General features: G+C 37.9%; 1 protein-coding gene across 3 annotated transcripts in view; it reads right to left on the reverse strand.

Annotated features, from left to right (window-relative positions):
- ARHGEF4 (Rho guanine nucleotide exchange factor 4) overlaps nucleotides 1-14,200 on the reverse strand; it is a 420,624-nt gene that overhangs the window by 221,468 nt on the left and 184,956 nt on the right. For all 3 annotated transcript variants that reach the window (XM_027854699.1, XM_027854700.1, XM_027854701.1), the window contains exon 4: nucleotides 4,624-4,753. In XM_027854699.1, the coding sequence (XP_027710500.1) occupies nucleotides 4,624-4,753 (130 nt within the window). The remainder of the gene's footprint in view (nucleotides 1-4,623; nucleotides 4,754-14,200) is intronic.

Consider the following 14,200-nt stretch of genomic DNA (forward strand, 5'->3'; position numbering starts at 1 on the left):
AAGGTTTATTAAAGATCTGCCATATTAGCCAGACTCTTGAAGAATCTGAGAGTCTGTGAGGTATTGGCTAGATTCTAAGAATCAAAGCAGTGGCTAGATTTTAGGAATCAGAGCCCATTTTCTCAATAACTGATCTGCAACCACTTTACAACTCTAGATACTTTTGAGATAGATAATTATGACAAATTATGTGACCTTCATTAAGACCTTTATACTTAAGCAATTCGGGGCCTCAATTTCTCACCTACAAAATGAGAGGATTAGATGACATGATTTCTAAGGTTACTTTCAGCTTTAACATTTTTTTTATTTTCTCATTTTTTGCTTCTTTCCTTCCTTCCTCCCTCCCTCCATTCTTTCTTTCTTTCTTTCTTTCTTTCTTTCTTTCTTTCTTTCTTTCCTTCCTTCCTTCCTTCCTTCCTTCCTTCCAGTGAAGAAACTTCCTCCAAAAATGCAGATTTGCAACATGGCCAGTATCTTGTAGTCCAAGACTCACCTAGGGCCCTGAGAAGTTAAGTGACTTGGCCATGATCACATAACTAGTATGTGTCAGAGACAGGATTTGAATCCAGATCTTCCTGAATCTAAGGCCAGCCCTCTATGCACTACCTGACACTGTGGGTGAATACCACCCTGAGAAATGTATGATGCTATCTATATTTATTTTAGCACCATGTTAAATGTAGCATATGTCAATACCTACTGTATCCAACATCACTGAGGAAGGAATTCATATGAATGTGACATTTCAAGGGGATTGAAGTTCACTATTTCATGCACCAAAATATTTATTTATTTTTATTATTTTTAATGGAAAGCTTTCCAAAATATACTTTCTTTGCCTTCTTTAAAAGAATAGATTAGCCATCATTTTAAGATATGACTCAAACACCACATTCTCCATGAAGTAGATGTAGAACATCTTTCCTGATCTCTCTACCCTGTATCTAATGCTTTCTATTTATATTTTATTCCTTACTTGCATATAAATAACATAAATGTGTATATAAAGAATGCCACACACATATGTATATTATGTGTGTATGGATATGGATGTAGATACAGATACAGATATGTAGTACAGTGGAAAGAGTGATAGAGTTAGAGTCGAGAAGACCTAAATTCAAATCTAGCCTCATACATTAGTTGTGTGACTCTGGACAAGTAACTTAACCTCTGTCTGCTTCAGTTCCTTCATTTGTAAAAAGGGGATAATAATAGTACCTACTCCCAAAATTGTTGTGATGATCAAATGAGATAATAATTGTGAAGTGCTTTGTAAACCTTTAAGTGCTACGTAAATGCTAGAAATTATTATTATTAAAAACAAATGTAATATTTGTCATATGGTATATATGTGTGTGTATTTACGTAGATAAGATAGACAGACAGATAGATTCCCTTATTAGAACGTAAGATCCTTGAGAGTAGAAATTTTCTTATTCTTCTATGGATATTCTGAGTGCTTGGCATAGTACTTGGCACATAGTAGATACTTAATAAATGCTTACTGATTGATAGTTAACTGATGATCTAATTTCTATCGATGACTCAGAATCATTATTATAAATACTTATTGTACCATATTGTCATAGAGTGATACCCTGAGGTGGGTATTGATGTGTGAAGGGGCTATTTGCCCTGGGACTAACTGACAGCAGGCTATTGTACTTATGTCTGCTTTTTTATAGTTTTTCTGTCTCCTCTTTCCTTGTCAGCTTTTTTTCCCTGATATCTGTCACTAGCAAGCTCTACCCCTCTAGTTTGCTGCTTCTCATGTGTGAGTTCAAAAATCAAATAAATATTTAAGCCTGTTAGGTAGCAGTTAGGTGGTACAGTAGATAGAATACCGGACTTGGAGTCAGGAAGATCTGAATTCAAAATCAGCCTCAGATATTTAATACCTGAGTGACCCTGGGCAAGTCATTTAACTTCTGTCTGCCTCAGTTTCCTCATCTATAAAATGGGGAAAATAATACCACCTATCTTCTGGGATCATTGCAAGCATAAAATGAGATATTTTTAAGCTTGCAAAGTCCTATATAAGTGCCAGATATGTTATTAATTGTATGTATAGTAAGAGTAGGTAGTTCTAATTGAGGACACACACAACTTAGAACATAAACTTTGGACATTTATTTTAAAGACACTTATTTTTTCTTCCATTTTCATCTGTGTTCCAGTTGTTGCAGCTAACAGATACATGACCTACAGGCAAGGTAGGTAAACCTAGAGGTTTCTGTGATTAGGAAATAGTTTAAAAGAAAAGGAAAGAAGGGTAAGGAAGAGGGAAAGAAGAGTAAAAGAGAGAAAGGAACTTATGGAATAAGAGGGAAAAGGAAAGCTATCTTTTCTTCCCAACTTGCAAAAGAATACCAATGGACCCTTAAGATTTTCTCCTTCTTTTGCTCAAACATGCAAAAAAAAAAAAACTTATCTGCATTATAACTTTGAAATAACCAGTCCACTTAAGTATTAAACTTTAAATGAGGTAGACAAGGAGGGCATGTTGATAGAATATTCCCAATTTTAGCACATAAGATTCCAAACCTTATTTTGAATACTGCCCTCTCCTATTCTTAGCTAATTGGTTACTCTTCTATATATTTATTTGAGCTAATTAAGTGCTCCTATTAGAAAATATCCCTTTGCCTTAAATACTCCTAAAAGTTGTCAAAAATCCTTCACTGATTATTGCCAAGTATTAGTTTAAGAGCCCGGCTACATTTGGGAAAACAGAATAAAACCAACTGGACAATGCAGCATAAAAATGTGGCTCCTTTATTGCTGGAGAAAAAATGTTGACAGTCTCCATATTTGAGATTAAGGTTACATACCTGTAAGAGTAAACAAACATATGGGTGTGAGCACCACATGTTCCTGAACTGTATTCATGGTAAATAATATTCAAAAGGGCTCACACTGGTCGTGTAGAAAAGATGCTCCAATTCACAAGGCATGTGTTTCACAAGGACAAACTTGGCCAATGTCAACCTTTTGCTGAGGGTTGGCCTTGGGAAGTGACAGCTGGGGTGGGGGAAGATGGCAAGATAAGGGAGAAGAAAAAGAGATGGACTTATAGACACCATCTATAGAGTTTAATATTTGAGGGACCCAGCTTTAAGGAAGGACTGATTCTTTGACTATTATGACTGAGTGAAAAAACACAGCTATCAACTCTCTTGAAGGCAGTGCCCTGACAAGCAAAGACTCATGGGACAAATGCATGTCACATGTTGAGTGGGGGAAGGGAGAAGAGGGAGATGGGATTTAGCCTGAGAGGAGGTCTCTGTTCTCTAAGGAAGGGGGCTTTTGTTATTGCCTGGCTGTGGCATTTCATTCCCATTGTTCCTAGGCAAGGAAAAAATGCTGAGATGGATCCAGAGGTCAAGTTTGTAAATTTGAGCAATGTGACCTCCCCCTTCCCCAACTGTTGGTCTTAGGGGCAGAGGTGGGAAGATCATCCATCTCACACCACTCAAGGGACAAGTAACCCCTGGTCTTTCATAGGCTGGGCATGGGAGTGAATGGTGGGTGAGAGGGGAAAGGGGATGCTTTTCAGTTTTAGAAGGCCAAATGGGAATGGCAGCTGTAGGGAGAGAAAGGCACACCAACATGCAAGGCAGCCCTCACTCTTCTTCCAGCACCATCTCATCCTCACACCAAAGTCAGTCTTTTGCAGAAGCTGGCTCCAAAAGAGAAGAACCTGAACGTGGTTTCTATGAGCTTTGACTTCATCTCTCTTTTTTGATCAATCTATGATAACTTCTTCCTCCCAACAGCCTCAGCTTCCTCCAATCAATTCTCTCCACCAGGGGAGGCTGAGACTAGGCTCCCAAATAATTTGTGGACTTACCCTGGCTGCCAAATATTTTGTAGATTTCCTGGCTATTTGCCTCCATGAAAGGATGCACTGAATGCTCCTCTTCTTGCTTTCCTAATGGAATGTTGCACCTAAGTGGGCACACATTTTATCCCTTCTGGTAGAAAACTGCTTCCAACTTAGACGGTTCAGTTTGCCATCCTTATCTTACAATCTTTGCTGAATATTCTTAGTTTGTTATCTCTCTGAGCTGAAATTTAAATCCTTCTGACCGAACTAGACCAAGCAAAAACCAAGTCCAAACCTGCTGTGGCCACACATAACTAAGAAGTCAGTGCTTTGAAAATGGAAGAACTCTCCATTTTATCCCTCAGGACATAAAATATAAAAGAAGAATGTCTATGAAATAGTTTTTTTAAAATACCAGTTGAATCCCAATTATAACACACTCTGAAGACCTCACTATGCTATTTGGCTGAGCCAGAAATGTCTGTTATTAAATAGAGCTTAAAATAAAATTTCCATTGTGCAATCCTGTCTGAAAGATCTATTTGATTATACAGAGACTTTTTCTGTGATAGCATTTGTTGTAACGGAATTTGATATTAATCCTTTTTCTTGATAACCACTAAGTCCCTCTCTGCCAGGAGTAGGAATGGATCGCTATCACATCCTTCTGTCAAACAAACCAACAAAACAGTCTGCAGGCCCCAACAAAAAAAAAAAAATAGTCTCCTTTCAGCTTTCTCTGCTAAAAGGAAGTAGGTATATTCAAAGTAAAAAGGAAATTGTGTACTTACCAGAGAATGAGATGTGCTCTTTCCAGCACTTGTGGTCCAAACAGGTTGGTGCACTCTGGGAGAATGGCTGTATCTTCAGAGCAAGAATGTCTAAAGGCACAGGAGAAGTAAGGGACATCTTCATGCTAGCCTGAAGAGGGAAAGGAGAGGGAAAGAGTTAAAAGTGAACTAAGATTTACTTTCTTGTCACTGATTTCCCTTTTGCCCTCTCCCTTCTCCACTCAAATCATGTCCACCCCAGGTAGAATGGCTACTGAAGTGGTGGGATGTGAAGGATGTAGGAAAGGGCTCTCTGCCAAGACAAACAAAACAAAATTATTACCCACTGTCTGTCATGGTGCCTCATATTTTAATGGTGTTTTCTTAGAGTTAAGCATTGTTATTACTAGGCTCTCCTTTATTTTATTTTATTGTTTTTAATGCATATACTCCTGAAGGGATGCCATTTTAAGTCCATTCCTGCATGACCAAAGCAATTCAGACAGTATGAGGACCTGGGGTGCCTGGTTGGGGATGAGGGGTTGAAGAGACAATAAGTCCCATCACTTCCCCCACCAAAAAAAAAAAAAAACAAACAAAACCAACAACTGATGCCTTTAAAATTTTTTCTTGATCTAGTCCCGCTGGTCCCATTGGTAGAGTCCTCTACTTCTGAAAGGACCTGTGGAATTCTAGAATCCTCATAGGTTTCATGGAGCCCCAATTTTACAGGAAGGACATGAGAGTGTGACATTTTTATTTGTTTATTTTTTTTTCTTAAGGACATAAAGGCAACCAGGTAGACTGAAGAGAAGGCCAGCCTCAAAGCCAGAAAGTTCTACCTGGTTGATGACCTTCCAAGCCTCTGAGACATACTGGTTGGGTGACTCTGAGCAAGACAGTGGTTTTTAGGCACCTCTAAGACTAAGAATTGCAGAGAAGGTGCTGACCTGAATTGGTAGAAGGAATTTCCTTACCTGGAAATTCCCTAAACCAATGAAATCACAGCTCCAGTCCCTTTCTCTATCCCTTCTCATAAGGGTGTGTTTCATTTGGAACAGCTCTACATTGCTGAAACAAAAATTAAAAATAACAAACTGTCAAATTCCTATTTCATAAATTACTATGTCTGGGGATTTAAAAAAAATCATCAGCTAATACTTACTGAGTTGCTCTAAATAAAGTATAGCAAGAGACTGTGAAAGATCAGTATCCAGTCTAGCATAGTGAGATAGCAGCATCTTTCTCCTAACTTTGCCCTTCTCCTCTCTCTCACCCCCCACTCCCAACCCTTGTCTTAGTTCATTATACTGTAGTATGGAAACCTAACTCAATGGAGCTGGTCCAATATTTAGCTCTACTCCATAGTGCATAATGTGGGGAAACTCATTGTAGAAGCTCCTCCACCAGTACAAATTAGTAATTCATTTGCAAATTTGTTTAAAAGAATTGCCTGAGGGCCCTCAGAGATCAAGTGACTTCTTGTAGTGTTACTCTTGAACACAGGTCTTCCTGACTCTGACTCAGTGGAATCTGGGTTATATAACTGATTTAGAGTTGAAAGGGATTTTGTGATGTTTTTCCTTTGTTCTCCATTTTAAAGGCCAAATAACCCAATCCCCTCATTTCACAGATGAGAAAACTGAGGCCCAGATAGGCCTCCATAGCTAGTAAGACTCTAAGGCAAGATTGAAACACAAATATTCCTGACTCCAAGTCCAGGGCTGTCTATACTACACCTTTGTGACTCTAAGCTGGCCTCTCTCTAGACACTAGAACCATGCTGCTTCTCACATATATCTTTATAATAATTATATTAAGTATAATTTTTCATCTCTTCTGAAATGTCACAGTATTTGAATTCCCAACAGTAGAGCTTGATTCCTAAAGGTTATAACAGTCTCCTGTTTTTTAAAATCATAATAAACTATAAAATGGGAATAATAATATTTGTACAAACTCCCATACAGGCTTGTTCTGAGGAAGGTGCTCAGTATATAAATGTAAGCAATTACTAATATTCATATTTAAATGAATGATGAAAATAATTTTTATATTATGGGAGGGATAATACATTAACCCATAATCAGATATAATACCTCAATGTGAATTGTTTTATGAGATAACTTTCCCAAAGGGTTAGCTATAAACAGGGTCTTAAAAGGCATAAGAAATACACTCCAAGCTACCCAGGAAATTGAGGACAAGATGGAGGCCCCAGCATTTAGGAGCTCTGAGCAGCCAGGAGTTAGCATGAGAGCAGAAAGGTACCTGAGGGAAAATGGGGTAAGAGACCTAGGAAGGTATTGAGTGCAAATTTGTTCTTCCTAAGTAATGACAGATACTGGCCTTGTTGACACAAATATGCCCGTTCTTAACTGGGAACCTTGAAATTTTTCCTTTCTGGTGTGGGAGATGAAACCAGAAGGCTGACATCAGTTCAACATATAAATGCCTTTTTTATCCACATGTAGATTCTGGGAAGGAGACAAAATTGTTTCTTCCTCTTTTCACCACCACCAGGGCTGAGGTACCACCATGGAAAAGAAAAGTATTAAAAAAAAAAAGAAAGTAAAGACTTCAATGGCTCTGTTAGAGCAAAGGAGTTCAGAGGAGACAAAAGGAAAAAAGGATAGAAAGAAATGGATAGGACTGTGACAAGGACAGGATATATACTATTCCTCACAAATAAGGAATTTATCATAAGTTCTGATTTTAGGTTCTTTTCCTTCAGGGCTAAATTGCTCAACTCTAAAATTATGTAATTTTAGGGCTGAAAGGAGATTTTGAGGTCATCGAATCATAGGATCATAGGATTTTAGAGTTGGAAGGGAGCATAGTCCAATGGCTTCATTTCGCATATGAGAAAACTGAGGCCCAGAGATGGGAAATAACTTCCTTAAGGTTACACAGCACATTGATGAGGCAACTGGGTGGTGCAATGGATAAGCAAGCTAGATTTGGCATGGGGGGGGGCTAGGTTTTAATCTGATCTCAGGTACTGGGCAAGTCATTTAATCATTCTTTGCCTCAGTTTCCACATTTGTAAAATTTGTTAAAAAAAATTTGTAAAATAGCACCTATCTCATAAGGTGGTTGCGAGGATAAAAATGTGATGGTGTATAATACATCACTTTGCAAACTTTAAAGTGTTATGTAAATGTTATTGTTATGATAGGACCAAGATCTAAACCCAGGTTTCCCGATTCCTGGGTGAGTGTGCTTTCCGTGACAGCAGGGTACTTTCCTGACTTTATTCATATTGAATTGCTGGGCATTGCCTTCACTGTTAAAGGCTCAGCACACAAATATAACTACAGAAATATATGTCTCATGTTGCATATCTATCCAGACAGCAGCCCTCCCTCCAGTTTGCTAAAGCTTCTGAGAACGTGGAAGGTCAGGTCTTCCTTTAATCAACCTCAAACAAGGTTTGAGTGCCAACCCCATGTCTGGCACTTTGCTAGGTGCTATGGGAGGTGTAAGACCAGGAGAAGATTTAGTGACAGCTCTTTCATCCAGTTGGGGAAATAAGATATAAATACAGGAAAATATAACTACCAATCCGAGGTAGGGTATGACAAATATTGGGTCAAATATTATACATAGTAGTCTATAGACAAATGGAGTTCAGAGAAGGCAGGCTGCACTGGTCCTGGAAAGTTAACTAAGAGAGGTTAAAACCATGTTATAGCAGCAGAACAGAGAACCAGATTTGGGACCAGAAGACCTGGATCTAAATCTCGGCCCCTAAACTTACTATCTGTGAGACCTCGGGCATGTCTGTTAGCTCCTTTCGTCCTCAGTTTACTCAGTAAAATGCAGAGATGGGTCTAGATGACCTCAATGGTCTATTTCACCTAAAAGTCTTATGATCTGATGGGAAGGTAATTTGCTGAGCTTGACTTTGAAGAATGAGTAGAATTTGGATTTAAGAAAATGCTTTTTTTTTTAAACAAACTAGCCTGACTACAAAGTCATGAGACTAATTATCTATAAGCCACAAAATAAATTGTCTAATTACTTTATAGTTATACCATCTTTATACTCAATTAAAAGTAATGGAAAACCAGTAAACCCAGCCATACTCCAAAAGATTCCTGGAACATCCTAAGCCTAAATCCTTAACTTAAATAAAGTATCTCCTAGTTTTGAACAAAAATGTTGATACTTAAATAATGCTAATAATCTAAAAGCACACCTGGAAAGCACTTTCTGAATGTCTCGAAAAACACTGTGTTTCCCATTATGCAACTTCTTTCTAACTTAATACAACATACAGATCATATATATCTTCACAAACCTTATTGATACATATCAAAAATGGCTGCCAATGGATTGCCCATCTACACAAGAAGGTTTCCATTCTTGAAGGTAGGAGAATCTAAGGGCTGTCGATAAATATAGAACAATCCCCATATCTGAATGTTGACTTTGGAAAAGAAATAAAATCATTCCTGTCTAAATTTTCAGTTGATTCCCCCCTGCTTAAAATGTCCTTTCTCATTTTTTTTGCCTTTCCAAATCCTATGAGACCCAAGTCAAGTTCCATGAAAATTTCACTAATGACTCTAGTTCACTCTGGTTCTTCAGTCTTCCAACTTGTTTTGCATTTCTTACCTATGCTGCCTAATTAACACCATATTAAATAGTCTCCTTTTTTCTTGCTGTTTGTACCAGGCCTCTTGGCACATTATTATATTATATACTGTCTTGTTCTCTAATTGTTCTAATTGCTTCTTGTCTCCCCAACTAGACACTTTGATGCTAGGGAAATGACCTTGTTTTCCCTTTTCCTCAAATCCCTTGTTGAGGATTTCTATTCCTGTGAGTGGGCCAAAGGTGGTCTGTCATCCAGATGATTTTCAGGCACCTGGGAATATTGGGATGGTTGCCACATCCTCCTTCCTCAAGACCTCTGTTGTCATCTGACTGAGGCTTTGGGAATCCTCTTGGATTTATGGTGCATTGGTCTTTTCTTGTGGGTTCCATAACTACTTTTTTCTTCTTTCCCCCCTTCTCAGACATATTTCCAGTCTGCCTTCCTTTGTCCCCATACATACCTAATTCTCAATCAGCACGGTATAGAGTAGAGAAGAGTAGATAATGGACTCAATTTGGATTTGGGTCTGCATTCTGTTACTTGCTACTTCTGTGACCCTGTCCAAGTTATTTAATGTCTCAGAGGGTTCTTCATCTGTAAAACTGCAGAGATTCTACTAGATGACCATTAAGGTCTGTCCTAGCTCAGATATTCCATGAGACAGGTAGGTGGTTTAGTACACTGGACTTGGAATCAGGAAGACCTGAGTTCAAATCCTGACTCAGACACTTATTAGCTGTGAGACCCTAAACAAATCACTTAACCTTTCTTAGCCTCAGTTTCCTCTATCTAAAATGAAGATAATAATAGCACCTACCTTACAAGGTTTTTGTGAGGATAAAAATGAAATAATATATGTAAAGTGCTTTGCAAAGCTTAAAATGACATAAATAAATGTTATTATTATCATTATTATCCTGTGATTGCATAGGGCTAGGAACATAATTTGTATACTAGTTGATCGATTATATGAACAAACAAGTTCTGCAAAAATGACTTCTGGATTATACATGAGATTGAGTGATCAACATATAGGATTGGAGACAGGGGGGTAATCAAGAGCTGATCAGCTACATTTCCATGTTGATTTGGAGCTTGAAGTGAAATGATTTCTACCAGGGTAATTTTAAAATGGAAACCTGATGGCAATAACTCTGTAAGGGCCCCTGCCCCCTCTCAAATCTCCAGATAAAATTGTGGGATGCTGACCACATTTTTCAGGCCTTAATGAAGAACACGAAGGATAATTTCCATTTCAATAGAAACCATTTCTTGAAGTATTCATTTTCTAACAATTATATTGATCTCAAAAGTAGGAGGAATTAAAGCTTGCTGATTGTTCAATTTATCCCTAGACATGGGTAGGTTTTCCTCTATTCTTCATTTCAGAGAGAGGGAATTAAAAAATCATAATTCCTTATCTTTGTATAGCACTTCTAATTTTTGAGGGCTTCTAGGTCCACTTTTTCATTTGATTCCCAATCAAAATTTAACGAAATAAATTAGGATTATTTGACAAATTAAGAAACTGCTTGTAGAAAGGCTAAGAGCGCCTTGCCTAGTGTAACACAGTTAGTTAGGGACAATACAAGGATTAGAACTTGGTGCTACCAACTCTCAGACTGATTTTCTTTCCTAGCTTGTATAGACTTTTTGAATCATGGAATCTTAGAGTTAGAAAGACCCTCAAAAATCCAACTGTCCACCTAATGCAGAAATCCATCCCCCTCCCACTTCTCTTCCTCCCCCATCATACCATGCTTGACAGATGGTCAGTCATTCAGCCTCCTCTGGAATATTTTCAGTGATCCAGGGCTCACTCTTTTTAGTTAAGCAGCTCTAATAATAGTTGATCCTTATATTTAGCTGAGAACTGCCTCCCTACAGCTTTCATTAGTTGGTCTTAGTTCTGCCTTTCTGGAGTGACACAGCACAAGTGTAATCCCACTTCCATATGATGGTCCTCCAGATATTTGAAGACACCTATCACGTTCTAAAGATCCTCTTCCTCATTCTCCAACTATTCATCACAGGACATGTTTACAATCCTGTGACTGACCTGGTCATTCCTTTCTTTATATATTCTAGTGTATCAGTGTCCATCTCAATACATGCTCTATCATGACCAGTGCAAAGTTTTGTGGGATTAGTACTTTCCTGGAACTGGACCCTATCTTATCTTCATGCAGCCTGAGGTTACATGGAAAGCAGCATGGTCTGCTGGACTTAGAATCAAAAGACCTGGGTGTGAGTACCTGCTGTACCACTTACTGGCTATGTGACCCATGGGTGAACCATTTAACTCAGTTTCCTCTTCTGTAGACTGATAAAAATATTGCTTGTACTAACTACCTGACAAAATTGTTTAAAGAAGAGCGGAACACTTTGTAAGTTTGTCACATGCTATGTAAATGTAAGTTATTATTAGTTACCATGTCTCACATTTGATTTATATTGAACTTGTGGTCAACTAAAACACCCCAGTTACTTTTAACATAAACTGCTGTTAAACTTCTCATGGAAGAAAAAAAAAGATGGGTGTTTTAGACTCACCCTATCCCCATTCAATTGAATTTTTGAATATAAATATAATAATAATAATAGCCATCATTTACATAGCACTTTAAAGTCCAAAGCACTTTGCAAGTATTACCTCATTTTATCATCAAAACATCTGGGAAGCAGGTGCTATTATCTTCCCTATTTTACAGATGAGGAAACTGAGGCAAGCAGAGATGAAGTAACTTGCCCAGGGTCACATGGCTAATAAGTATCTGAGGCCAGATTTGAACTCAGGTCTTCCTGACTCCAGTTCCAGTGCACTATCTACTACACCATCTGTTAAAATATGTAGGTTCATTAAAATATATATATGTATATGTATATACTTTATATATATATACATATATATACACATATATATATATATATATATTTATAAATGAGTATTGGACCGTGATTCTATCTTTCTGGGATCCTCTTAAATTTGGATTCTCTTGTTCAACATATTAGCTATCCCTCCCGGTTATACATTATCCATAAATCTGCTAAATATGCCTTCTGTGGTTTTATCCAAATCATTGTTTAAAATATTGAATAGAACAAGGCCAAGGACTTCTTCCTGTAGTTACAAGAGGCTAACATTGGTCCATTTAATAGTATTCTTTGGGCCTAGTCATGCAACCAGTTCAGGATCCACTTGACTGTATTAGCATCCAGCCTACCTCTTTCCATCTTCTCTTAGAAGAGTCATACTACAAGGAGCTTTGTCAAATGCCTTGCTGACATCCAGATAGGCTTCATCTACCACCTTACCAAAGCAGTTACATTTTTTGAGTTTACGTAAGGGGATCATACCCCTCTTTTAAAAACTATGCAGTTCATGTATGCCCAACACCCAGCATAAAGGATCCATTCTCAGGGTTAGAAGAGTAATGCCAGTCACTGCCCTGCTCCTAGAGAATTGGGCCTACTAAATGACTGCGGTTTTGTTTAACTTCTTTGTTCTGTTGTCCTCTATTGAATCATGACTTGGCTTTCCTTTCCCTTTAAAACTGAAAGTTGAGAAGCTTTGGACCTTCTTCACCAGAGGAGACAGAGATCATAGAATCTTAGATCTGGAGATCCAAGAGACCTTAGACGTAACCTCATCTAATCTCCTCATTTACAGATAGAGAAAATGAACCTCAAAGGGGTTTATTGACAGCACAGTCGGGATAGGAACCCTCTTATGGCTCAAAATCCGGAGCTCCTTCCAGTGCTCCATACTACCTCACATAAGATGAATGATGATCTCTTTTTTCCTTATTTGTCTTCCTTCTGCCTCCTTCTTATATTCGTGTTTCCCCTTTAATCATTTTAAAAGAAATAGTTACATTTGTTGAATTATATCAATCAACAAATAAATATATCATAAATTCAAATAATAGAGTCAATTGCATCAATAAATTAAATAAAAAACTTTTCTAATGTTTGTTTCTTCAGTTCTATGTACCATCAGCCCCCTCAAATATCTGTCCTTAAATTCCAGCACTAGATATGTATTCAACTGGGTTATTAAGCAGCTGCCACTCATTCCTGAATGCCCCATCAATACCTTAAAAGAATTTCTTATTTAGGCATTCTTTTCAAAAGCTCCTCTTGGGAGGGTGTGTCTATGTGTATATGCACACACATGTGTATGTATGTATACATGTATATGTGTATATGAGTGGATATTTATGTGTATGTGTCTATGTGCAGTGGTATTACTAATTATCTATTCAAACTTTAGGTAAATTGGTTTAACCAGATTGCTTTCCTTCTAGGCCTAGCCGAAGTCATCCTACAGCATAGTAGTTGCTTAAAATATTTACTTCATCAATTCCACTGGGATTGACTTTTCATAGAGTAGAATGGGCTGACCACTGGAAAACAATTTAGTTTGACTAGATTGCTTTGCTTTTGATATATGGTCACACAAGGAAAAGGAGTTTTAAGGTAGGTGGGTTGAGAACTGTGAGAGATCATTTTAAAGTAGGGGTTCTTAACCTAACTTTGGATCCACAGATTCCTTGTAGGGGTTTATGGACACATTTCTGGGGGCCTGTGAACTTGGATAGGAAAGTGTTTACATCTTTATTTTCACTAACCTATAGCAGAAATTTAATATTTCCTTCTATTATCACACACACACACACACACACACACAGAAGGATCCTTAGGCTTGACCAGACTGTCAGGGGTTTATGATAAAAAAAAAAAGGATTTGTGTTTTCAAGTATGGATTACTCTGTGAGGGCAGGGCTTGGTGACTTTTGGGTCATGGTGACACTAGGTGATGTAGCACTTAGAGAGCTAGACTTAGAGTCAGGAAGATCTGAGCTTGAGTCCTGCCTCAGATACATACTAGTTGTATGACCCTGGGCAAGTCATTTGACTTCTCTGCCTCTAGTTTCCTCTGTAAAATGAGTTTAATAATAGCACCTATCTCCCAGGATTGTTGTGAGAATAAAA

The sequence above is a fragment of the Vombatus ursinus genome, unplaced genomic scaffold (genome assembly GCF_900497805.2).
Source record: "Vombatus ursinus unplaced genomic scaffold, bare-nosed wombat genome assembly UNPS02010548.1, whole genome shotgun sequence".
Taxonomy (NCBI): domain Eukaryota; kingdom Metazoa; phylum Chordata; class Mammalia; order Diprotodontia; family Vombatidae; genus Vombatus; species Vombatus ursinus.